This window comes from Vespa crabro, chromosome 5 (genome assembly GCF_910589235.1).
Source record: "Vespa crabro chromosome 5, iyVesCrab1.2, whole genome shotgun sequence".
Classification (NCBI taxonomy): Eukaryota; Metazoa; Arthropoda; class Insecta; order Hymenoptera; family Vespidae; genus Vespa; species Vespa crabro.
In genome coordinates this window covers 8,750,017-8,776,847 of record NC_060959.1, presented here as the reverse complement: position 1 = coordinate 8,776,847, position 26,831 = coordinate 8,750,017, and the positions used below count along the sequence as shown (strand labels likewise).

Below are 26,831 nucleotides of genomic sequence, written 5' to 3'. Positions count from 1 at the left end.
TAAAAATTGACATGGGGAAAATTGTATTATCCCATGAAATACAAAAATTATAAACGAATTCTTACAATTAAACGAATTATCGTTTCTTACAATTCGTAATAGTTGACCGTCAAATTTGTAATTTCTTGATCGAAATGAAGATTTATAGAAAAAAAAAAAATAAAAAAAAATAAAAAATGAAAAATAAAAAATAAAACAATAAAAAAGAAAAAAAAAACCCCCCGAAAATGAAGAAGTATAAATATAATATATCGTAGATTTTTATTATTTAACTTACGTGTGGAAATTTTTTCGTATAATCTTCGTCCATCGCATAAAAGGACACAGGCGTTGCGAATTAAAAAAAAAAAAAAAAAAAAAAAAAAAAAAAAAAAAAAAAAAAAAAAAAGAGAGAAAAAAAAGAAAAAACGAAGCTTCACGTGGTTATCTTTTTAATCTTTTTTTCTCTTCCTGATTTTTGTCTTTATCGTATCACAATGATATTATAATACGTTAGAATCGAGGCCGCTTAGGGTTGCGTTTCGATCACGCAGACGAATGACCGAGTGTATGTATGAAAGAGACAAAGAAAGATAACAAAAGACAGAAAAAGAGAGAGAGAGAGAGAGAGAGAGAGAGAAAGAGAAAGAGAGAGAGAGAAATGATCAATGGGAAAAAGCACTTAACGTACTCACGTATAAGCGCATAGCGACTGACACTCCCGCCATACCAACAGCCACTTTATCCGCTTTGGAATCGTAAGGGTTGCGCGCGTGCGTAATGCGATTGTATTATAGCGTTCCCTGCCAACGTATATGTATATAGGATCGTTCAAGTTTTACTCGATCGTTCCTTCTCTCAGAAAACGAGATTTTTGTCACGATATTATTTATCATTTATTTATCTCTTTATTGGAGAAAAAAAAAGATAGAATACGTTAACGATTGTATGTTTCATTATAGAAACTAAAAGGAAATTTGTTTTTTCTTTTTTTTCTTTCAGTGGTAAAGAATATGTTTAATAAATATATCGTAATTGATTTAATTAATTAATGTATTAACTAACGCCGTTAATCATAAAATTATTAAATTCATTTGCATCAGAACTTTGAAAATGATATTAACGTTATTAGTCCGACAGACGAATTTTCAGTTCGAAAAGGTCTGAATAACAATGAATAAACGAAAAATTCGATTCTAATGCGCTATAAATTATGAAATTTCTAAGATTCGAAATCTTTCTATAATGCTCATAATATAATATTTTACAACTACAAGAGAATATTTTTGATAATAAAATATCTCGCGACTGATGATAATTGACAATCATGCTGTGGGGATTATTCCATTTACGAATACAAATAAGTTAATTATAAGCTCTTCCCTCGAATGAGATAATAATAATGTATTTGTTTCTAAAAGTTTATATAAACGCGAGAAATAAAATCTACAATTAGAGATAATAATGATAAAGTCTTTAATAATAGAAAAAAGAAATATAGTTCATCGTTATCAAAGTATCATTATAAAAATCTAAAATAGCTATTAACAATAATGTTAATATATCGTTATTAATAAATAATAATGATATAGATATTAGAATTTTTCTCTAAAATAATATTTAAGAATTTTATTATGTTTAATTTGTATTATTTATTCTACTATGATTGCATGATATAATTATTATAACGTTTAATTAAAATTAGACGGAAAAGATTTTTAAAAATGTATTTTAAAATATTTAATTATTTATTAAAAGATTTTAGAAAAATTCAAAAATATGTAGCCATTCGTTCAATAGTACTTCCATCCCATAAGATTTCAATATATATACATACATATATATATATTTCAAGTACTATCGACCCAGGTCTCACCACGTGAAGAGGTTACTACATTTTGATAGCCGTGGAGACCTACGAGTTATCGATGATTTTACTATTTTAAAATTCGCGTCCGCGGATAAAACTGAGTTCCCGATATTCTATGCAATATTTAAACAAAAATCTGCTATAATTAAATTATTATTTTATCGTATTCCATGTACGTTATACATTATTGAAATAATTGAAAAATTATCAAAGGTATTAATTTATAAGTTTCCATATTTAAAAATAAAGAATTTCAATGTTCATTCGTCAAAATACAAAGAAAAACTAAAAATTAACTTAACTTAAACTCAAATCAAGAACTATACAAAACTATCTCGATCATATATATGACCCAATGATGACGAATTTGATTTGATTCGTTTGAGATATGAAAAAAAGTAAGAAAAGAAAAAGATAAAACATGTTTTGTCATCCAAGCTATCCTCAACATTTTTTAATTATTATACAAAAGAGAACTATTATTCGATTAAAAATATATACTTATCTTTTGTTGCGTTATATAAAAAGAAAGAAAAAAAGGAGAATAATATTCAATTAATTCAAATATATTTAATTGTCGGGAAGAAAAATATTTATCATTAAATTATATCAATTTTATATTCACCGGTTCATATACATATCTATCTATCTATCTATATATATATATAGATAATAACTCGATCGGTAATCAAAAGATTAAACATGATTGAAAAGTAAAAGAGATCTAATCACTGAGAGTTTCACATTCTTATCCAGCTAGAAGTTGACCGATCGTGTCGCTGCTGTTGCCGTTACTGAAATGGCTGCGAAGACTCAGCAGACGCATGGACGACTAAGAGAAGAAACGATTCTCGATGATCCTCGTTGATTCGGCGGCAGTAGCGGCGGACGCGCGCTAGTGTCGGCATCGGCTGTGTTGCTGTTGCTGTTTGCTGCTGCTGACTGCCTGTGCTGGCTGCTAGTTGTTGCTGATTATTCCTTTTCATCATCATCATCATCATCACCATCATCATCATTACCATCGTCGTCGTTGTCGTCGTCGTCGTCATTGTCATTGTTATCCTTCATTCTCATTATCATCATCATCATCAGCATCATTGCCATCTTCATCTTTATCATTATCATCGTCATCATCGTTTTCGTCTCCTCATCTTCATTTCTCTCTTCGTCATCTTTGACCATCCGATCGAATTCTCAACGATTTCAATTGAACGAGTGGCCTCAACCCTTCTGTTTCTCATCATCGAATCGTCTAAAACGTTGCCAGGAGTAACCAAGAAAAGTATCAGAAGAAAGAGAACCGGTTCTCATCGGCGTGGGAAGAAGCGGCACGAGTACGAAGAAGATAACACGACGCGAGTACGACACGCGAGTTTTCCTCGAGGATTCTTTCTAATTTGAAGAAAAACGAAAGAGAGAGAGAAGAGAGAGAGAGAGAGAGAGAGAGAGAGAGAGAGAGAGGAAAGAAAGAAAGAGAAAAAGAGAGAGAGAGAGAAGACATATCTTTTCTCTCGATCATCGAGATGAGCTCGTCCACTTTTGCGGGGTAAGTAATACTTTTTCACTGTTATATACTACATATTTGATACTACTTTATATATATATGTATCTACATATTTGGATATTAGGTATATATATATATATATATATATATATATATATATATATATATACATATAAACTCGATTCAATCCTTTTTCAATGATATATAAAAAAAGCTTAAGATAAAAGAAGCTAACCTAGAAAAGAAATTGTCTATATTTCTAAACTAGCATTGACCAGATTATATTGTACAATTGACAATTATAAATACATTGGGAATGATCGAGTTATAAATGAAATAACTAGTATATAAGTCTATTATTTCTTTTTTTTTTTTTTGATCTGTTTTCTTCTTTTCTTTTTTTCTTTCTTTTTTTTTGTTTTTTTTTTCTTTTCTTTTCTTTGTTTCATTTTAATACCATACAGTCTTTTCTTTATCGACGTTTAACTGCTGCAAAGGGGATCAAGTATGAAATTAGATACAGTATCGTTTCCTCCTTTTCCTTCTTACACGAAGAGGAAGAGATTCATATTTTTGTATCTCTTATTAACGAAAGAGACGAAGAGGAGACTGCAAGATAAGTAGCATCTTCCCTTTTAGCTCCTCTTAAATCCGATCCATACGGAAATACCAAGCAAGCTTCGAATTCGTGAAAGGATTGGGAAAGGTCAGGATGAAAAAAAAAAAAAAGATGAAAGACAGACAGACAGACAGATAGACATACAGAGAGAGAGAGAGAGAGAGAGAGAGAGAGACAGAGAGAAAGAAAGAGAGGCAGATGAAAAAAGAGAGAAAAAAACAGAGAGAGAGAGAGAGAGAGAGAGAAGATTATGTTCCCCCTTTCGAATATTCATCTCGCGTCCTAAAGTCTCGTGAAAAAATCAGTCCCGAAGGAAGAAGAAAAAGAAAAAGAAGAAAAGGAAGAAGAAGAAGAAGAAGAAGAAGAAGAAGAAAAGAAAAAGAACTAGGGACACGTTTCGTTCGTGATCACTCGATCAAAGCCATAGACCTTGTAGCGGTTCCAAGAAAACATTTCGACCTACATTTCGTATTCAAAGACGAACTACGATCGGACGTTAATCGTTTCAAGATCGATAATCTAGTCTTTTGTCATTCGAAACGAAAATATTTTTACCAATGAAATATGAAAGGCCAATTCTCCTTTTTATCATGCATATCGTTAATATGCATAAAGAAATAGAAAGTGGAGCAAATAAGTAAGATTAGAGAGCTTCGTGTCTTTGTGCTCTGACGAATAAAAAAAAAAAAAAAAAAGAAGAAGAAAAAAAAAAAAAGAAAAAGGAAAAAAAAGATCAGTAAAAAAATAAAAAACAAAATAATAAGAACGATATCGAACGAGTCGTTCACAACGAGAGAAACGATCCAGTATCCAACATGAATGCTATGCATTGTTTGAATTTACATCGGCGAGTTAACACAACGGAGTCTCACGAAGAAGTAAGAGTAGGAACACACACACACACACATACACACACACACATATATATATATAACGAGCGCCCACGTTATGTAGACCGTCTCTCTCTTTCTCTCTCTCTCGTGCGCACTTTTTCTTTGGACTACTGCGCCCACGTAAAAGACATAAAATCAAATTTTCTTCCCTCTAAGATCGTTGAGAATAACTTCTCGTTTCTTTTCTCTTTTCTTATTTTTATTTTCCTTTCCTTCTTTTCATTCTTTTTGTTTCTCTTTTTCTTTTTTCTTTTTTTTTTTTTCTTTTCTTTTTTTCGACTCATTTATTCTTTCGTTTCCTTTTTTTCAATTCTCTTTCGTCGTCATAATCGTCGTCATCTTTCTCCTAATTCTTTTTTATTTTCTTGCAAAGTTTTTTTTCGGATCGATTCGAAGGTGAAAGAAAATTTGTAGACGATGTGAATGACCCCTTCCGATCGAAAGGTATAGGAAAATTGTTCATTGCCACGTGCCATCACCAACTCGGCAGGCAATTTATTTTTAACGTACGTATACGTGTACCCGCTCACGATGGCTCATCGCTAACGTTGGACCATCCTTCTCTTCTAAGTCTCGATCTTTTTTTCTTTCTTCCTTTTTTCGAATTCGATCTACCTCTCTCTCTCTCTCTCTCTCTCTCTTTTTCTCTTTTCTGAACCAACATTTGGGATAGACCACTCCGTTGATTTCTCTTATGTTAGCAATGACTCACCCCCCCCCTCTCTCTCTCTCTCTCTCTCTCATATTTTCTAGCTTCTTCCTTACGCATTATCTCGCACAAATTAATTAGCAAATATCACGTGAAATTGAAAATAGATGACAACGACGTCAACGCGATCCATCCCGTCCATTTATATTTTCGTCTATATTTCTTTCTCTCGATGATCATATTCCCATTAAAAGAAATTTTATTTTATTTAACAAATAGAATAATTATTCGTTCTCGTAGATATCTCTTAAATCATTAATCCTTAAATATATTCTCAAGTTTCAATAATTACAGAAGAAGGAAATGATATTCGTGTAAAAATAATTTTAACTCATCTTCATCGTTAATTTATCTATATCCGATTGCTTTACTCTTTTGTCTATATGTTCAATTAATCGATTTATTCGATTTTATTCATTTCGTGATTTCCCTTTTTCACAGTACGGAAAAACCACGGCATACGAAATCCTAAAAATAAAATAATCGGAAGCATTTTATACGGCGCTTCGCCGCGCAGGTCAACCCGCTCTAAAATTAAACCGTGCTTGGCGTATCTACCTAAATACATTTCTATGCTATAGACTCTGTTGGCTGGGTTCCGAGCTTCGCGGCATCGCACATTCGATTCGCCATGACCAAGCTTTTCTAAGAAAATTTCCCATTTACTTGCCGATCACGATCATACTCGATTCTCTAATTTCTAACTATTTTCCATTTCCACTCGTTCCACGTCTCTATAAAAAAAATGTATTCTTCTTATTCTTATTTATCTTTATCATAAATAATTAATCGAAATATCTACGATCTTTCATTTACTCGTTCATTTTATAATTATTATAACATTCGAAAAGGATGCGTTTTATTAAAATTGTCTTCTCATAATTTTCTCCTTTCTTTTATCTTTTGTTTTTCCTTTTATTTTTATACATTTATCAAAATATTCCAAAATTTTTCATCGAATCGAATATATTACATAGAAATTTTTATATTAAGATAAATCACGATTATAAATATCCAATGTTAATTATTAAATATAATTATGTAAGTGCATAGAAGAGCGCATGTTTACTTTCTTAAATGTTACAACGAACGTGAGTAATAAACAACGATGAGTAAAGTGATCTAGTCTCTAATTCTCGGCCAAATATTCCACGGAAATCGACTCCGCGACTATTTGAAGCACCTGCGGAATAGACGAGGGTATAAAATGAGCACCGCCACGTGTCACAATGGCCGTGCCAAAATAAAAGCGTCGCTGTTTCGTAGATTCTTCCCGAATATTCTATTATTAAAAGTTTCGCTTTTCGTACGAAGAAATAATACAACCACGAGAAATCTTGCGAAACTTTATCTCGTCACTTTTCTTTTCTTTTCTTGTATTTTTCTTTTCTTACTTTTTGAAAATCATCGATAAGTCCATAGTAACAAAAGTAGTATTCTAATTTGATTATGATCCTTTACAGAGGTCGATCACCTTACTATTATCGATACACCGATAAAACTGTTAATAACGAGAATTACATTAAAATAACACTTTTCACTCGAGTTATCTGTATTTTAAAAATCAATCGATCGATCGATCGATCGATCGATCAATCAATCAATCAATCAATCAATCAATCAATCAAAAATCCTCGAATATCAAAGAGAAAATTCTATCTGATCAGATCTTCTCTGATTCTCACTAATTATAATTAATTTTATTTTCCTTTTTTATTATTATTATTTTTTTTTCTTTTTTCTTTTTTCTTCCTTTCCCTTCTTTTGTTTTTATGTGATTTTACGACTTTATATTTCCTAATTTTATCCTTTATCATGGCTCGAACGTTCGATTAACGTAAACTCATTTTTTACGATCGATTAAAAATTTATCTACGATAAAAATCTATTTTTCCTTTTTTCATGAATTTCCAATAGATTATATATACATATACATATACACCTATATATATATATATATATATATATATATATATATATATATATATATATTTATGAATGAGATAAATCAATTCGCTCGTTTTATCTGCGAATAGAACGTAATCCCGCCGTAAGCTAGTTCGCTCGTACGAACGAACGAACGAAAGCATGGCGGGGTGTCGGTTAAATCAGCGGCTAAATTTACATAAGAGTATCTTGAACTCGGTAAAAGCGAGTTAGGTACGTAGCGATATGAGTTTCTTCCATCGGCCAAATGAAGATTACTTTCATATAAATTGGAGAAGTGTTAAAGAGAAAGAGAGTGAGAGAGAGAGAGAGAGAGAGAGAGAATGAGAGAGAGTGAGAAAAAGAGAAAGAGAAAGAGGATACTTGAAAATGACGAGCGTTCTCGAGAGGTCGACCTTGCAATTCGCTTTAACGTGAAACTTCCATAAATGGAATTCATTTTGCTCTTATAGAATCGTATATAGTCGTTCTTGAGTCAAACGACAAACTTGAGATATCTGGGTTAGTTCATTAAAGTCTAAACGCAAACGTGTTATTTCTCTCTCTCTCTCTCTCTCTCTCTCTCTCTCTCTCTCTCTCTTATTTCCTCTCATTTTTTGCTCTTTTCCTTCATCTTTTTCTCTCTTTATCTTATTATATTTCATCTACCTAATATAATATTAGAAAAATTTCAATCGGAAATCTTTCAATGTTTCCTCTCCTTTCGATGTATTACATTAAAGAGCATCGTTATACGAACTTTTAGTGTAGTGTGCGTCAACAGGTGCGTCCAAACTGGTCCATGATTAAAAGTGTATATTTTTATCGACACGGAAATATATATCTAGCTATCACGATGTCTAATATCGTTTTCTTTAATCTTTTTAACATGAACGTCGCTTAACATCAAAACCAACGACAAATGTATAAACAATCGATGATTTTTAAAATACATTACGTTCGTTCGTTCGTTCGTATGTCCGTTCGCGAATAACGATTAGAGACGTTGTGTCTGTGATTTGTCGCTATTTTTAGCTCTAGCAATATTCGTTTAGTTTCTAACATATATCAGTTAGCTAACTTGTGCTCTCTCTCTCTCTCTCTCTCTCTCTTTCTTTTTCTTTCTCTTGAATGTTCCCGTATATTATATTATTTTCTTTTCAATCGTTTATGACAAAGATCATTCGACTCTTTTAAAAGACTCGTTACTCTTCTACTCTTCACTGTCTTCACATATTGATCAGTCATATATAGATACATATATATATATATATATATATATGTATATGTATATATGTGTATATGTATATGTATGTATATGTATGTATGTATGTATGTATGTATGTATAAGTCTCGTAAAGATAACTCAAGTTTTGCGTCTCTTTTTAAACGAATAAAAGTCAAGTGCACAGTGCAACATATTTAGAGGAATGATTTAATCGTTTGAACGAACTACCACTTGTGCTGATTCTACTAAAGATTTTTATCAACATCGAAGGATACGCTGACATCATTGCTCTTTACGTTTTGTTCGTCCTAAGTTAACTAAATCTCTTTCCTTTGTCGCGATTGACGTTCAAAATTTATACATTCTTCGGCCTTTCTTTATATACATTTACTTTCGAAGAAACGATTTTGCGGTTTCAAGATCGTCGTCCATTCGTTCGACTTTTTAAATCAGACCTTCAACGCATACGTTTATTGCCTAATCAATTTTTTTTATTTTCTGAATCATCTACATCCACGTAATGTCTTTCATAACTTTCTTTTTTTTTTCTTTTTTTCTTTTTTCTTTCCTTTTACTTATTTATTTATTTTTTTTTCTTTTTCAACAACATACGAAACAATTCGTTCTTTGTTTGCCTTCGAAACGATTCGTAAATGTTTAATAATAAAATTCTTTGAAAAAATTACATGTAAAACAATTTATAATGTTACAATTAATGTCGACTCATTTTAATTGACAAAATCTGACTAAAATTTATTAACGATGATAAATTAATGAGACTCGTTAAACAAAAGAAAATTCTAATTAGACAAAAGAAAGGGAGAAGAAAAAAAAGTAAGAAAAGAAAATATTCGACTTTGTCAATAATGATTCTTATGAAGAACATTAAAACGTGCTCATTATCGATGAAACTAACAATTAAATTTCATTGACGAGTGCATCCGATCGTTACGAATATACGCGTAAAGTGAAATATGAATACGTGAAAGGTGATTCATCTTTCGTGCGACTGCATGCCATAGATAACATTGGAATGTCTAGAACGATTTGAAAGACAGAAGAGGTGGAGAAGGAGAAGGAGGAGGGGGAGGAGGAGGAGGAGGAGTGGAGGGGACGAGGAGTAAACTTTTGGGCGTATATTTTTGCAAGGCTTTGCTTAAATTTTACGAGCGAATGCTCGATTCTATCTCGTTGACATATCGATTTTAATATATTCTTTCTTCACGACCAATCTTTTCTTTTCTTTTCTTTTCTTTCTTTTTCAGGAGCTCGGAAGCCGGGATATCAGGTACGTTACATAAAAAAATTTTCATTCGACGATCTCTTTTTTCTTTTTTTTTTCTCTTTTTTGTTTTTTTTTTTTTTTCTTTTTATTTCTCTTAGAATCCCTTCTTCAAAAATATTTTTTTCATTCAAGTCAATATGCACGTCCATCAATCGATAAAGTCAATATTATTCGCAGAGTTTTATATACATAATCGAAAATTACATATTTGTGTTCGAGAATTTTCATTATTGATATGCGAGGAAAAAAGAAAAAAAAAAAAAAAATAAAAATAAAAAAAAAAAAAAATAAAAAATATACATTTCCTTCATATTATTTATAATGATAATTTTCAAACTTAACGTGTATAACAAATTTTTATTAACTCAGTCATCGGTATCATCGATTTCTAAGTAATTGATTTGTTATTAATATCTTCTTCTTAAATTGATTACTCACCCATCGATTTGTACAATATTAAATTTATATATATATATATTCTATAATGGAAGTAATAACGTAGTAAAGCTAAAGTCAACTAACAATCAACTTACATACCTGTAACATTAACTTCCATTAGGACGAACGATCCCTTATTATTAACTCATTAACGTTCCTGCAAATTACGAATCATTTACAGGATTTTGTGCCGCGCCTCCACCACCCCCACCACCGCCACCAGTGCCCGGTCAAATGCCAAGTATGAAGATCAGTACTGCCGAGGTAAGGCATATTCCGTCGGTTCGACTTCCTTTCTCAGTCGCAAGCCTTATCGCGTTGCTTCTCGACGTGTTTTCATACCATCGTGCGTATTTAAGTGTACACATACATACATACATACATACATACATACATACATACATATATACATACGTACGTACATATATACATACATACATAGATAAATACATGAATACACATGTGAACACAAATGAAAGTTTTCACGGCCGATAATTCCACTAATTAACCATTTCGAGGTAACATACGTAGCTGATAAATCGGTAGAAAATATCATGACCCGATACATGGTAAGAATTAAAAGATAGAATAACTAGTTCGATATCTTTATTTTTATTATCGATAATTATATCGGGAGTGATTTAATTAAAAAATATAAAAGAATTTTTATCGTCGTTTATTTACATCTTTTGTTCAAACTTTTTATTTCGTTTGAAGCATTGGAATATATTGAATGTAACAATATGTTTACTTATTTTTACGATCCAGATCGATTATTAATTTGGATAAATTCAGTGATGTGTTTCTTTTTTCTTTTCTTTCTTTTTTTTTTTTTCTTGTTCTTCTTACAGGCATCGGCTACGAAAAGGGCCCAATTACCGGCCAATTCAGACACCGTCTACGAACCACCAATAGCCATTCAAAATGCAATTTTAACGAAGGACAAGAAACCCTTCACCTATACGCCTGGTATGGGCGGTAAACTAGATCTCTCTCAGATTCGAAGTCCACGTATGGCTCGAAGAGTAGCAAAGAACGCGAACGACGAGGGCATAGAAGGGCCACCGAAGTCGGCCCTTGAATCGAAACCAGTGCAACAAACGACTGGCGCGAGTCTCTTTGTTCAGCCGCAAGTCGCCGTTCCGGTTTTCCCAGTGAATGCTCCACCTCAGCCTCCGGTCAATAGAAACCCGCAAGTGCCGATTCTCAATAGAGTGCCTTCAAATGGTAAAGAGTTCAAATCTAACAAGTTTAAGATAATTTATTGGCGATTAAAAGAAAATTGGCTATCAACATATTATAATTAAATCTTTTATATAATTAAAATAAGAATATAAAAAATTATCTGATCAATTTTATCATATCTGTAGCTTTCAATATGATATTCATAATTATCTAATAATTATATTTGATAAATATATTATATAATTAATTTGAATATATATATATATATATATATATATATACACATACATACACACACACACACACACACGTGTATCTGTGTGTGTGTGTGTGTGTGTATATATATAAAACATGTGTACAGAACAACGTATAAGTTCTAACTTGTACGAATATATAGTTATAAAATATTTCATAAGAAATAATGAAATAAGTAAGAAAAATTTTAACTTGTTTGCGAGTACAGAGAGAGAGAGAGAGAGAGAGAGAGAGAGAGAGAGAGAGAGAGAGAGAGAGAGAGAGAGAGAGAGAGAGAGAGAGAAAGAATAATAAAAATTAATAAACTTATGTTTTTCTTTAATAGCCGGAGATAGACAAGTGGAACAGACAACCAAAATCGGTGCCAAAGAGGAGACAAAAGTGACTCCTATCCAGATTACTAATGTTCAACCGAATACACCCGAGAGTCCCGGTACTCCCCAAGTGACATTGGCGAAGGCACCAACGCCTTGGTTACAAAATAAGAACAAGCAACAGGAAGAATTACCAGAGTGGGCGAAACGTTCGAGCGTCAATAAAACCGCGAACTCATCACCCGAGTATAGCCCGTCCACGCAGCCAACCTACGCTACGGCGAAAAACTTAGAGCAAAATCAACAAACGATACCGCAATGGCAGCAACCTCAGCAAAGACAGCAAACGTCTCAACAACAGCAACAAAGGCAACCTCAACCACAAAGTCCACCTTATCAACAGAAACGTCAAGTGTCTAGTCCTACCGTTCAGCAACAACAAGAACGTCAAGCTATGATCAATCAGCAAGTCCAGCAACAAGAACGAGTCATACCGATCCGTGTATGTCTTCTAATTGCCATTGATTTGTGCCAGTAAATTATAAAATCGATTTAAGTTAAAAATCTGGAACATTTAAAGAAAAAAAAACAAAAAAAGAAAAAAAGAAAATTTAATAATCTCTCGTTTAAAATGATCATCGTAAATATTATTATCACGTTCTAATCATTTTTAGATCGAAGATAGACCATCGGTGTTTGCGGTAAAACAAGAACCCGGGCATCATCAATTCAAGACACAACCGAGTGTACATCATCAACAACGATGGGGCCAAACGAGTCCTCAGAATCAAATTCAACAACCACAGATCTATATACCATCTTCTCCGCAAACTCCACAGACACCATCTTACGTCATCCCTGTCATGGTCGAAAGTGATGACAGGAGAACGAACGTAACACCTGTCAGCAATGTTCAACAATCTAATATTAGAATGAATCCCGTGAGAGGTGACCCTGCAAAAATGTAAATCTAACATTCAATTCTGATATATAAATTTTGAACACGTAAAATTATTGCCTCGAACTTCTTATGAACTTAGATTTGAATTAAATGAATTAGTAGTAATCTCTGAGAGGCAATCTATTAAAAAAAAAAAAAAAAAAAAAAAAAAAAAAAAATAAATGTAAGAAATTAAATCAAATTTTCATAGTATCGTCCAACAAAGAGGTCAAACGCCAGTTCAAGAACCAGGACCACTCCAATCTCGATCCTTCCGTGTTCTTCAAAAGATCACCGATACAGATTCCTCAAATGACGTTGATACCGAACAATTACGTAAATTACAACTTACCGAGGACGATAGGATCTTAATGAATAAATTCAAGGAACAAGGTACTTATCTAGATATTTTCTTTTTAATTGAATGATAAAATTAACGAATAAATTATAACGATTTACAGTCGACGGTGATAATTATCTACATCAAGAGGAAGATCCTAGATATCGTGGTGCAGCAATACCATCGCGTGCTTTTCGATTTTTACAAAACATGACCGACTCTGGTGAGATCTCAGCGGCAGCTACGAGTAAGTTAAAATCTATAATCCTTTCTCGATAATATCATTTTCTATAAGTAAAAATAATTAAAAACTATAATGATAATGTTTTTCTTGAACGAAGAAAGTGATATTTAAATTTTAATAGAAATATTATATAAATTATAAAATAATATAATTTATTTAACAAACATTGAATTTATTTGTCGTTGGAAATCTAATCGATTTTTTTAATACATTTCGAACGATCCTATAAATATTATCTTTGATCACAAATTAATTAAATAATCTTTATGATTGTTGATTTATTTCTTCCACAGTGCCACGAGTACAGAATGCCGCAAATAAAAAACAAAATAGAAACTCGAAAACCTTTGGTACGTCTTTCTTCTCGTTCTTTTTCTTTCTCTTTTTTTGTTCTATACCATACTTTCTTTATATATATATATATATATATTCAATTTACAAGTATGTAATTTTAATAAATAAAATATAATTATATAATGATTAAAACGTATTTGCAGAGGACGTGCAATCAAATTTACCACCGAGCGAGCAACAAGTACCCGAGCCAAAAAAATATATGGGCAGCGCGATACCATCGCGATCCTTCAGAATATTGCAAGCTATGACAGCACCTGAGAACGTCGGTAAGTAACATAAATCTTAGATATTATAGAATTTTTATCAATGATATATTTTTCATAAATATATTTCTATATATGACAATTAGTCTCGCGTATAAAATTTACATCGTATAAAAATTCTAATAATAAATAATTCACTCTCATTGAGAAATGTGGGAAAACGGAATAGGGGAGGGGGAGGATGGGAGATTATTGGGATGACATTACGCGTACCTATTTGTTCATGAATTGATTCATTGCAAACAAAAGCTTTCTTGTGATTCTTATCTTCCTTCGATGTTCCACGACAAGCGACGTCTAACTTGTAAGAAACGTTCTAATTAATAATTGTTAAAATAATTATAATAATAATAATAATAATAATAATAATAATGATAATGGTTATAATAGTAATAATAATAATAATAATAATAATAATAATAATAATAATAGTAATAATAATAGTAATAATAATAATAATAATAATAATGCATAATGTCGCTGGAACATACCCGAATCCTGTGTTCACAGGAATAACGAAAATTCCTTCGATCATTCATTCACGTGAGAATTTCCAATTCGGCCGAATTTCATTCGACAAAAAAATGAAAAAAAGAAGAAGAAAAATTCGAAATTCGACGAACGAAAGATTTAACGTGAGAAAAATTATTATCATATTAAATGATAGGAAACAACGAAAAAAGAGAAAAGAAAAGAAAATTGTAATATTCAAAAGAAGAAACTTTAGCGTCGTAAAATTTATAAATTAGACTTACATTGATTGATTCGATTACTATATCGTATCGTAGATGTTACTCTATCGTCGATTAAATAGGATGTTGATCCTTGAAAATGATATCTCTCTTCTTATCTTTTTGTTTTTCTTTTTTTTTTTTTGTTTTTTTTTTTTTTGTTTTACACTTTATGCAAAGATCACTACTTACATATATTTCACTCATTATATACTTACTATATTATTATTAAAATATGGTATTATAAATATATTGGTAAATAGTAGATCGTATGTACGATCGTAGAAATGATTTTTTTTTCTTTTTTTCTTTTTTTTTTTTTTTTTTTCTTCATACCCAAGATCAATATGATCTATCCTAACAGATCGCACTCCTCGCAGTCGATCTCTTCTATACATCCAACGTGGGATATTTTGTATCATAAGATATGCGTTAACGAGCATACATACATCATACACATACGAACTCGTACACATATTACACACATATGTATTTGTCAGGTACATATATATATATATATATATATGTAACTGATATATACGGAAAATTCGTGGCGCGTAAAACGGGTTGAATCACTCCAGTTTATTTTCGTATACGTTCTTTGCCTCCTCCTCGTTGTATACGAATCATAGACGTTTATACATACATATATATATATATATATATATATATATATATATATATGTATGTATATATATACGTACACATAAGTACTTATTCTAGATACGTATATAGTTTATAGAAAATTAATAGCAAGAGTTACGGCGGAGCTACGAATGGACTGGGCACTTTAACGGAAATGTTGCATGTTTACATTAATAACTTCACGTTTATTTCGCTCTTCCTATCTATTATCTCACTTACTCTCTCTCTCTCTCTCTCTCTCTCTCTCTCTTTTTTTTCTATCTATCTATCTCCTTTTCTCTCTCTTACCTGAGATGATGTATATATCGTACAGTTATATTCATTGATTTAATATAGCACAAATAATAGTGCTCACTTGCATGTGCGTATACACATTTAGAAAAGAGAGATTGTTATAATATATTTTCTTTCATTCTTTCTTTCTTTCTTTCTTTCTTTCTTTTTTTCATTCTTTCTATTTATTTATCTTTTCACTTTGTACTTTTCATTTTTATTTTTTCCTCGTACTTTCTTTCACTTCTTTTTCTTCTTCTTTTTATTATACGTTATTCCAAAGCATGACACATTGTTGTCGTTCAATCCGATATACTTCTTCCACCCCGCCCCCCCTCCGTTTTATTTATTTACTATTCTCGATAATACGATAATAGTTCGACAAAAAAAAAAAAATAAAAAATAAAAAAAATAAAAAAAATAAAAAAAATAAAAAATAAAAAATAAAGAGAAAAAAAAAGATACGCTCGTTCACCTTTTTCTCTGTATCTCTTAGTTGTTCGATGGTAAACAATTAAAAAGGAAAAAAGAAATGAGAGGAAAAGAAATGAAAAGAAAAAAGTTATAAAAGGAAAGGAAAAGGAAAAAGAAAAAAAAAAAAAAAAAAAAAGAAATAAGACAAGAGGAGGCCGTTCGATCATTTGCTTGGTGATCTTTCATTATTGGCGAAATTTTCGATAGTTTCCTTTGAACACAGGATCAATATATTTTTTTTTTTTTCGTCTTCACATATCTCATGTGTCCGATCGATATCCGATCGATTATCATCTTGCTTAAAATCCCTTTTTGCCTTCTAGATGCTCGATCCATTTTGCCAAACCCCCCTTTTTATGGATTCGCGCGTTGTCGGAGGAGGAAGTTTCTCTTCTTTTTTTTTTTTTTTTTCTCCTCCACGCAGAACATTCGTACAGAGGAGTGTTCGGTTATATCTTGAATAATATTATTTTGTTTTTTGTTCTTATATCCATCTTTTTTTTTTTTTTGTTCTATTTCAATTACTAAATACACGAACAAGACATCGTAAAAGTTGTTCGGTTGGAATAAAATCGATTGGAACAAAAAAAAAAAAAATTTTATTAATAACTCGATCGGAAACAATTATTACAGTTTTATAATTGAAGTAAACTTTTGATGTTGTATGATCTAAAAACCGAATGTGAAAATTTTCTTTATTATATTTTTTGTAGCCTATATGATAAGAAAAGAAAAAAAAAAAAAAGTAACAAAACAAACGTAACAGATGTATACCTAAATTAAATTGTGCCATAAATAGAAAGACGTTTACGAATGTTCGACGTGTCGAATTCTCCTTCGACGAATAAGAAAAAAAAAAAAAAAGAAAAAAAAAAAGAAAAAGAGAAAACAGGAGTAAGAAAAAAAAAATGAAATAATAACGCATAAAAAAGCATCGTCTCGAACGACCGACGGAATGAAAGTGATGAAAAGGAAAAGAAAAAAAAAAATAACGAAGAAAAAAGGAAAAAAGGAAAGTTCAAAATATATAAAAAATAAAAAAATAAAAACAAGTCGCGAGGGTAGAGATTGATTTTTTTTGTCTGAATGCAATGTGCTGTTTGTTGTAGCCACGCAAGAAAATCGTCAAGCAGATTACACCTGCCAAACCGAGAATAACGTGCCGGGCAATCAGCACGGTGTATTTATTCCTGGTTGTCCAGCACCACCACCTCCTCCTCCTTATTGGAATCCAGACGTTTGGTGGGGTTATTATCATCCAATACAATATCCCACACTTCCTAATCCGAATGATCCAAATCCGATGAAAATACCATTCGATCCGTACGTTTATCGTCGTTACGAAGATGGAAACGCATACGTTTTCTATCCGTTTTATCATCAGAATTACATACCGTGCGATAATTTCGAACTAGAAAATAATATTTATCCGCAATACGCGGTACATTGTCAACCACCGATTCGGCAGGTCAAAGAAACAATCTGTAAAGAAGCTAATTCTAATTCTATAAACGAAGAAAATTCAATTTCAACGTCAAACGATAAAAATGTATTTACTGAAGAACATTGGCGAGATATGAACGATGTATCAAAGGTAACGATTAACGAGAAGGCAAACGATCGTCTTACTACGACCTTGAATATCGTAGAGGAGGAAGAAGAACGGAACATACCAAAGGGAATCCCTGGACACTTTGATAAAACGAAGATTACCGTACCAAATTACACGTATGTTGACAGTAGCGACTCGAGCGAATCAGATTCGGAGAGTTCTTCGTCTTCTTCTTCTTCTTCTTCTTCTGTCTCTTCTAGCAAGTTGACAAAGAGCAGGAACAATGACACAACTACAAACGACACGATATCTGAAAGTGATTCGGATTCTTATTTAGCTTACTCGACGGGTTTAAATCCACATGGGAAATCTGAGATTAATGATCAACTGGATAAGATCGACGATAAAGAACTTCCAGAGATTGTTAATGGTCAAACACGTTCGGAGAATACCATTTCTAGCTGCGATTCACAAAATGAAGATGACGAAGAAGAGGAGGAGAATGAGAATTATAGTTTAGAATCGTTGAAAAGCGATCCCGTAATACCTGCTCATAGATTGAGTGTTATTTACGAGGATACCGAACACGTCGAAGTTGAGATACCCTGTCCAAGGAAAATTAGGGATAGCGTAAAGTTGAACAACGAGATACCTTGTGAAGCTACGGACGATCCACCCGACGAGGTTGACACTACTGTCAGCGTTAGTCTACCTTTGAGATTTAAATTCTCTGTATCTGAAAACAACGAAGACGTTACCACGGTTATTGTGGGTGATAGTAAAATAAAATCCGAAAAAAGTCGAGCTTCGAGTCTCGAAGAAAATCATCGATCAATGGAAGAAGAGACCACAGTAGATTTTACATTGAAGAGACCAAGTACAATGGCGAAATCTACGAAGGAAATTGAAAAGATTTTAATGAACGAGAAAACCGAAGACACGGCACACGTTAATTTTACCTTAAGAAAAGTACCTACTAAAGTTAACAGAGTGAATTGCGATGAATCCATTGAAACAGAATTTACGATTAGGTCAAAGAAAGTCGACGTTACCAGTCACGTTAGAAAGGAGAAAAGGAAGCTCGATGGTGAAAGGCAAAAAGAAAAAATCGTAAAAAATAATCAAGATCGATCGAGTCCCGTGTCGATTGATAAAAACGATCTGATAAATATCGATGATAAAATAATAGAACCGGAAATTGTAGTGTCCGAGTGTATTTGGGACGAGGATAAAGAAAATTCGAGAAATTTAATAAAAGGAAAAAAGGATGATCGTAAAATCGTAGATGAAGAGGGAAATTCAACCAAGGATATCAATCAACAGGAAGATGAAAGTTACGTCGAATTGGAAGTCGAACGTAATGGCAAAGAAACGAAACATTTGTTGAGCGTACAAAATTCCCGAGAGGAGACAGACGACGAAGATAGCGGCGTGACGTCGGACATGAGCCGAATGATATCCGAAGTGGACACAGATTCTGAGTGTACGTCTACGAAGAATTTAAGAAAATATCAAAGAACACAAACGCATTCGCGTCTTTTCAGGTTACTCAACGACGATTCGATCTTGACAGAAGATACAACGGAAGTTGCCGATGGTGAATTGGGTTCTTCGCCGTTGAAGAGAGAATACCTTAGTTTACCATTGAATACACACGCGTTCAATTACGACGAGAATTATTGTTCGAACTATTCGAGCGGATTAACATCGCCCGAGTATTCACCGATATGCGAACAATCATGGAGAAAATTAAATGAATCCGAATTGGATTCCAATCGGCAACATGGTCAACAGCAACGTCCGGATAGAAATATTTCAAAAGATGATCCATATTACAAAGCATGGAAAAGTCCAAAAGCTAATAATAATCACGATCAAACTCATGAAGTTTTACCGTCTATGGCATTTAAAATACTCGAAAGTAAAATTCCTTATTGGACGTATAAGGTCAACGTTCTTTGTCCACGCATCAAAAGTACCAAAAGCGTTCCCCAGACTTTACAAGGATGCAAGACGAACGGATCGAGCGGCCCATCATCGGTTGTTAGATCTTCACCAACGACCCTTCCCCTATCCTACGTCGAAAACGACCATTGCTGATGGCCCGGGGCAGAGTGAGGCCGTGTTTGGCCGCGAGCAACCGGTCCACGGAACGAGCTTCGCGCAACTTTTCTCGAAATTCGCAACGACTGGGCGACTAATGCCCGGGGAGCTACAGGCTATGTGATTTTTTTTCTATCGGTACATATAGTTTGTCGTATACTCGTCTTTCTCTTTCTCTCTCTCTCTCTCTCTCTCTTTCTCTTTCTCTCTCTCTCTCTCTTTTTGTTTCCATTTCCTAACCCTATGTCTATCTCTCTTTCTCTTTTTCTATTTCATTCCTTTCTCTATATTCCTATCTTTTTCTTTCTCTCTCTCTCTCTCTCTCTCTCTCTCTCTCTTTTTGTCTCCATTTCCTAACTCTACGTCTATCTCTCTTTCTCTTCTTCTATCTCTTATTCCTTTCTCTATATTTTTCTCTCTTTTTATCTTTCATCTTTACTAGCCTGTTTTTTTGTATTTTTTCTTTTTTGTGCTCCACGAATTACGCGACAACACGTTAATGTGAATGATATATTTTTCATTTTTTTTTTTTTTTTATTGAATTTATCTATCAATAAAACGTATTCGTTTATCGTCGACGAAAAATATATCCTCGTATCGCCTAATCAATCCTGTGTCCTGTTTCATGATAAAAAAAAAATAATACATATCTTACGTAAAATATACGCCGTACCTTTAAATATCATTATTTTTATTTCATCGTTAGTTTCTAACACTCGTTTCGTTTCCAATCGGTCAATCATTATGGTCTATATAATTTTTGAAAATATAAATAAAAAATACATCTATATATACGTGTGTATATATATATATATATATATGTATGTATGTATGTATGTATATGTATATATAAAGATCGTTGAAAATATAATATCTAGCTTGGACAAACGGGTTCCAGAGTGTCAACCAGAGTGTCATTTCCATAACTAGTTTACGGGATATTTTGGGTGACACATGCATGCACTCACATAACTGTTCTAACGCAAATGAGAATTTCTATATTCTTTAGCAGCTTCGATTATATATATATATATATATATATATATATATATATATTTTTTTTTCGAATTACGATGACAACGGAATAATATATAAATGTATTGCATGATTATATTGTTTACTAAACGAGTAAATTTTACTAACGATCGCACCAGTTCCATTCGTAGAAAGTGCTATTACATTCGTGTATATTATTTGTTTAACGTAAATGAAATTTGTTGTAATCGAGGACCAAGAGGATGCTTGCTGGCGAATCGTTTAAAAAAACATTCGATAAAATCGATTGGATAGTAAAAAGAGAGAACAAAAAAGAAAAATACAAAGGAGAACATAGCTATTTAATTATATCTTATCGAAGCATATCTATTGAAATAGTAAATAAATAATTAAGTAAATAAATAAATAATATATATATATATGTGTGTGTGTATTTGTAGAATTTAAAAATAATAAATGATATGAATACAATTTTATTAGAATTGCACGTTGTTCCATTTGCTAGTTTTGAAATATTTAACGTATTTTATCGAGGAAATATTGAATAAAAATATAAATCAATCGATCATTTTTCTTTTTCTTTTTTTGTGTTTTTTTTTCTTTTTCCTACGTATTCCGACATTAATATTTGTCTTTCATTTTGCAGGACCCGATGCAACCGATTACTGAATGCAGATATCGGTGTTATGATACTTAGGAAAGCTGCTGCGTTATTAGTGTGTTTTATTTTTTGTCTCTTTTCCTTTCTTTCCTTTTCTTTTCTTCTGTCTTTCTTTCTTTCTTTTTTTTTTTGTTTATCTTCTTTACATATTAATATAATCGTCTGTATCGTACATATCGATATTGATGGCGGCGTTTTTTCTTTTTATCTTTACAAGGAAGCCTAAACATAACCCACGTTCCTTTTTTTCCTTTCATATCTCTCCGCTTAATAGATTCGTTATCAAATCATTCTACGGTGTGTCGAAAAAAAAATAAAACGAATCTGAGAAAAGAGCTACATGTTTAGTCATATTACTAATTATGTTGAAAACGTATCGCGTTATTTAATGTGCCCGAAAAATTAAACGATGGACTAATCGTTTCTTGCGATTGATAACAAAATAAAAAAAGAAAAAAAAAATAATAATAATAATAATAATAATGATGATGATGATGACAATGATGATGATGATGATGATGATAATAATAATAATAATAATAATAATAATAATAATAATAATAATAATAATAATAATAATGATCAATAATTAAAAATAAGAAAAAAATGTGAAAAAAAAAGTTTACAAAAATACAATAAAAGAAACAATGTACTTAATATAAATTCGTATTAAAGTATACGTTGGTAATAACGATTACCTCACGCACACTGTCATTATGTTACTTAATGTAAGTCGTGTAAAATAAATTATTTATCAAGCCGAAAAGATCGATTTATATCCCAAATCCAAATAAATATTCTGACAAAGTAACGTTAGATCACAATGTAATGTACATTCGCTTACGATGCATTATGTAAGCTATGATTGTCCATAGGACAACACTCCAAATGGCTTCTACCAATACCAAAGTACGACTTTGCATATTACCGATACGCCAATGAAATGGAAAGATTTGATAGCATAACTGATGACCGATGTACATAAGTAGAGCGTTCATTCCTAAAATCGATCAAAAGTTAGAGAAATTTGATTAAAAGAAGAAAGAAAGAAGAAAGAGAAAAATGTGATTTATTTATTTTTTTTTTTTTTTTTTTTTTTTTTTCAATTACTTTAATTACCTACCAGGTATTCGAAATGGTCCACCTCTCCATATTCTTGCAACGTCCACTAGTAAGTAACAAGCTGATAAAAGACCAAGAGCAAAAGCGGTCGTTACCAATGCAAATGATAACGACCATAAATTTTTATTAACAGGTATGACGTAAACATGGGCAAGGAATCCTACGATAGCTAAAAATACTGCCCATAGGAGCCACCTTACGACCCTGTCCTTCCAATCCTTATAGCACAATAAAATCTCTCCCGCCTGGACTCCAAGAAATACTTGGAATATTGTTGTCATGCAACCTAAAATAATAAAAGGTTATCTCTTTTAAGAGTAAGCTTTCCATTTCTTTTTTTTTTTTTTTGTTTTTTTTTTAATCCTTTATTTACCTAAAATTCCCTCAGGATCGAAGGGTTTAGATCCGTAAATCGTGATTATCAATAGATTTTGAAAAACGTGATTAGGTGTTAGGATCAGATCGTCGATATATCCAGCAGCACCACCGGTACAATTAAAATATTTACCATCTTCGTGACGTCCACCAGGACCAAGATAGCCTCTGTGATAACGTCACTTATTTGATTTTCTATAATAATTTGAAATCGATCGAAATCATACGTACATACGTGGGACAACCTGGTACAGAAAGTTTGAACGTTAACAAGCAATGAACAACGACGATGCATAAAACTATGATCCATTGTGGCAATAAAATTGATATATCCTTTAATCGTTGATGCATTAGACTCTAGAAAGAAGTGCATCATTAATCGTGCATAAATCATATTATTCGTTCAAATTTTATGCATAGAGATTTCTTCAATATTACACGATATAGCTCACCTGAATTTTTTTAGGTTTTCTCGGTGTTAGAAATAGAAACATCAAAGCAACTACAAAATAAGCAACACCGAATCTTTGCAATACACCGAATATTCGTATGTTTTCCAACTGCGGCATACTGGCAAGAGTGTTTAATGCAACGCCAATAAGAAATAGTAAGATACTTCTCTGTTAAAAAGAAAAAAAAAAAAAAAAAAAACAAAAAAAAAAACAAAAAAAAAAACGAAAAGAAAAGAAAAGAAAAATAGAAACAAAAGAAATTCTAATCACGTTATTATAATTTGTATTAATTCCATCTTACCTTAAGAATTCCAAAAAACATTTCTAATTTTAAAACGCCACGTGATAATTGCGAGGATATTGCTATAGGAATACAAACTCCCATAATCCACATGAAACACGGAAAGACCAAATCTCCTATCAATAAACCATTCCATGTTGCGTGCTCCAATAGATAATATCCTCCGGCACCGTTATTAACAAATATCATAAACACAATGCTTATCCTATATGATATTCGAAATTATAATTATGATTAATTTAATTTATTTCAAATCTCTCTAATTAAACAGCTTTATTATTACCCCCTAAATGTGTCGATGGATTTCACTCGTCGTTTCTTGGTAGGATCGTTAGCTAATTGATCATTGGCTTGTTTCATACATTTTTCTTGAATCAATTGCCATATTTGTCGCGACAATGATATCCCAATTAGAAAGCATATTATTATACCGAAAACAATGAGGAGAGCTACGGTAAAATAGAAATCTTCTTAATATAATTTTCTCTTTTTTTCTTTTTATATATACATATACATATACAAATAAAAATTAACAATTTCAAAATATATCAAAGGAAAAAAGTAAAACTCACTGATGTAAGAATTGGTCGGTCGTATCAGTGTATTAAGGAAACAACTATCGTTTCGAATTAATAATTCATAACTGCCGTATTCTCCTAAATTTGGAGAAAGTTTGCATATCGCTTTACTAAAAGTAAAAGAAAAAGAGAAGAAAGAAAAATAAAAGAGAAGAAAGGAAAAAAAAAAGAAGGTATAAAATGGCCGAACAAAATTATATCTTGTATCATTTCAAGATTTATAGAAACACGTGTTTAATACCTGATATTTTTAGCAGATATATATTCGTTAGAACCATCGACGTTCAGTACCGCCCATTTCATAGATCTGGCAGTATTAAATTTCACGCTGTAATTCGCGGTTGAAATCGAAGATATTCGACCGTACGGACACTAGAAATAAGAAAGGAGAATTTAATAGAAAAAAAAAAAAAATAAATAAATAAATAAATAAATAAATAAATAAATAAATAAATGAAAAAGTAAAAAAGTAAAAAACCCAAACAAAAATGAAAATAAAATATAAGGAATAAAATTCAAATAAGAATAATTTGAAAATATTGATTCGTTCGTTAATTAATTATATCAATAATAATTGTTCAATTAAAACCTACCGAAACGCAATCGGATGAAAGTGCATAAAGCCATGCATTCGATTTATCTTCATTTCTTAATTTAACACAAGCTTCGTCGTACTTTAAGTCATTGTAAAAACACGGCTGTTCGAACATTTTCCTTTTTATTCGATATTTCAGCTAAAAATAAAAATATTTTCGTAATTCCGTAAAACTTCATACATATATATATATATATATATATATATATACACATATACATAACGAATCTCTGTTGACCGGCACAGAGAAAGTGGAACAGAACATAGCAGTCTTATCATCGAGATTTTAGATACTGTATCGCCGATATATATATATATATATTTTTTTTTTTCGTATTGTAGTCAAACGATAGTTAATCAAAAACTAAACAGAAAATATCGCAGGCTATTACTACATATTTTATATTTGTAATCTTTACATTATGAACGAATCGATCAACGACGAATTCAATGAAACGATATTACACTGGATAAATATGTATCAATAGATCCTTGATCCTTTTACGGTATCTGTTCTTAATTAGGCAAACTATATCAACGCTTTAATCTTCTTAACTGTTTCAAGTTATTCCGGCTTTTCCTGAGTAAATAGAAAACGTACATTCCGATGCAGACAAACCGTATAAACATGAAAGTACTTGTAACCCAGATTTATAAATCGGCTTAAAAGATGCATATTTTTACGATGCATCTTAATTAAATCGTACAATAGCTTCTTGCTTGATTAAATATATAATTGTAATAAATGAATTGATAAATATATTTTTAATAAAAAATCTCATTTAATTTGTATCTTTTCTATTATTATCTGAACATATGATTATTATAACAGAGATTAGGATTTATCGAATAAAACGATTATCGAATGTACGATTGATTTGAAAAGATGATAAACATACGACATATGAAATTAATTTGAGAATACGACAAGGTAATTGTCATCGATATAATTATTTTCGAATGAATAAAATAATAATAATATTTTTATGATCTTCTATGATACCTCCTATGATCTTCCTTATGATTATTCTATGAAAATTAATGAAATATATATTATTTTATATATTCATGTATATCAATACAAATATAATTTTCATAAGTGCATTATTCAATTGAAAAAAAAATTTTATAATAAAAAATTAACTTACCTATTTTGAGATATTGTATACATTAAGAAAACAATGTTTGTCAGTAAGCCGATATTCACTTTTAATTATTCGTCATAATATTTAATACCTTCACTATAAATATAAAAATTTCTTTAATTTTCTTTTCTTTTTTTTTTTTTTTTTTTATTATTAATATCAACTTATCTATATATACATATGTATATATATATGTATGTAGATAAAAGTGCAATGAAATGTGTATGTACGCAAATGTTTATAACGATATAAATATTATCACATTTCACGACAATACGATCTGATTCGTTGAAAGTAACTAAAGCGACTGAACGACTTTAGTATATTGGAATGCATTACTGCAGTTTCACCAATCACGGGAGCGCCACTCGATCGTGCGAATATTCTGGTTGACCTTTTCGTTGGCATTTAGTATGAAAATTTTTCTAACAAGTATGTACGCTCTTACATCAATTAAAAAAAAAAAAAAGTTATTTGGC

General features: G+C 31.5%; 3 protein-coding genes across 7 annotated transcripts in view; 1 reads left to right on the top strand and 2 right to left on the bottom strand.

Moving 5' to 3' along the window:
• The window catches only part of LOC124424510, a 17,850-nt gene extending 7,267 nt beyond the window's left edge, over positions 1-10,583 (bottom strand). Inside the window, exon 1 of one of the 4 annotated variants that reach the window (XM_046963670.1) lies at positions 10,551-10,583. The gene's annotated coding sequence lies outside the window, so the exon portion shown is untranslated. Of the gene's footprint in view, positions 1-277; positions 350-674; positions 961-10,550 lie in introns of those variants that run through there. The other 3 variants (XM_046963668.1, XM_046963669.1, XM_046963671.1) reach the window with 3 other exon arrangements.
• On the top strand, positions 2,669-22,550 carry LOC124424508 (putative mediator of RNA polymerase II transcription subunit 26). 2 transcript variants are annotated; one of them, XM_046963664.1, is made up of 12 exons: positions 2,669-3,395; positions 9,994-10,016; positions 10,633-10,715; positions 11,303-11,678; positions 12,217-12,707; positions 12,880-13,169; positions 13,357-13,538; positions 13,607-13,732; positions 14,023-14,079; positions 14,227-14,352; positions 17,582-20,265; positions 21,770-22,550. In XM_046963664.1, the coding sequence occupies exons 1-11, from the start codon at positions 3,373-3,375 to the stop codon at positions 20,122-20,124; spliced, it is 4,320 nt and encodes a 1,439-aa protein (XP_046819620.1). In that variant the 5' UTR covers positions 2,669-3,372; the 3' UTR covers positions 20,125-20,265; positions 21,770-22,550. The 2 variants fall into 2 exon arrangements, with proteins under 2 accessions (XP_046819620.1, XP_046819621.1); XM_046963665.1 differs by lacking the exons at positions 2,669-3,395; positions 9,994-10,016; positions 10,633-10,715 and adding an exon at positions 10,758-11,020.
• LOC124424512 (heparan-alpha-glucosaminide N-acetyltransferase) lies at positions 22,144-26,831 on the bottom strand. The gene is made up of 11 exons (XM_046963672.1): positions 26,356-26,831; positions 25,206-25,346; positions 24,854-24,984; positions 24,607-24,722; positions 24,318-24,483; positions 24,035-24,239; positions 23,734-23,901; positions 23,517-23,638; positions 23,280-23,449; positions 22,908-23,192; positions 22,144-22,784 (listed from the first exon to the last, which is right to left on the bottom strand). Exons 2-11 carry the CDS (start codon positions 25,320-25,322, stop codon positions 22,603-22,605), a joined length of 1,662 nt encoding a protein of 553 aa, XP_046819628.1. The 5' UTR covers positions 25,323-25,346; positions 26,356-26,831; the 3' UTR covers positions 22,144-22,602.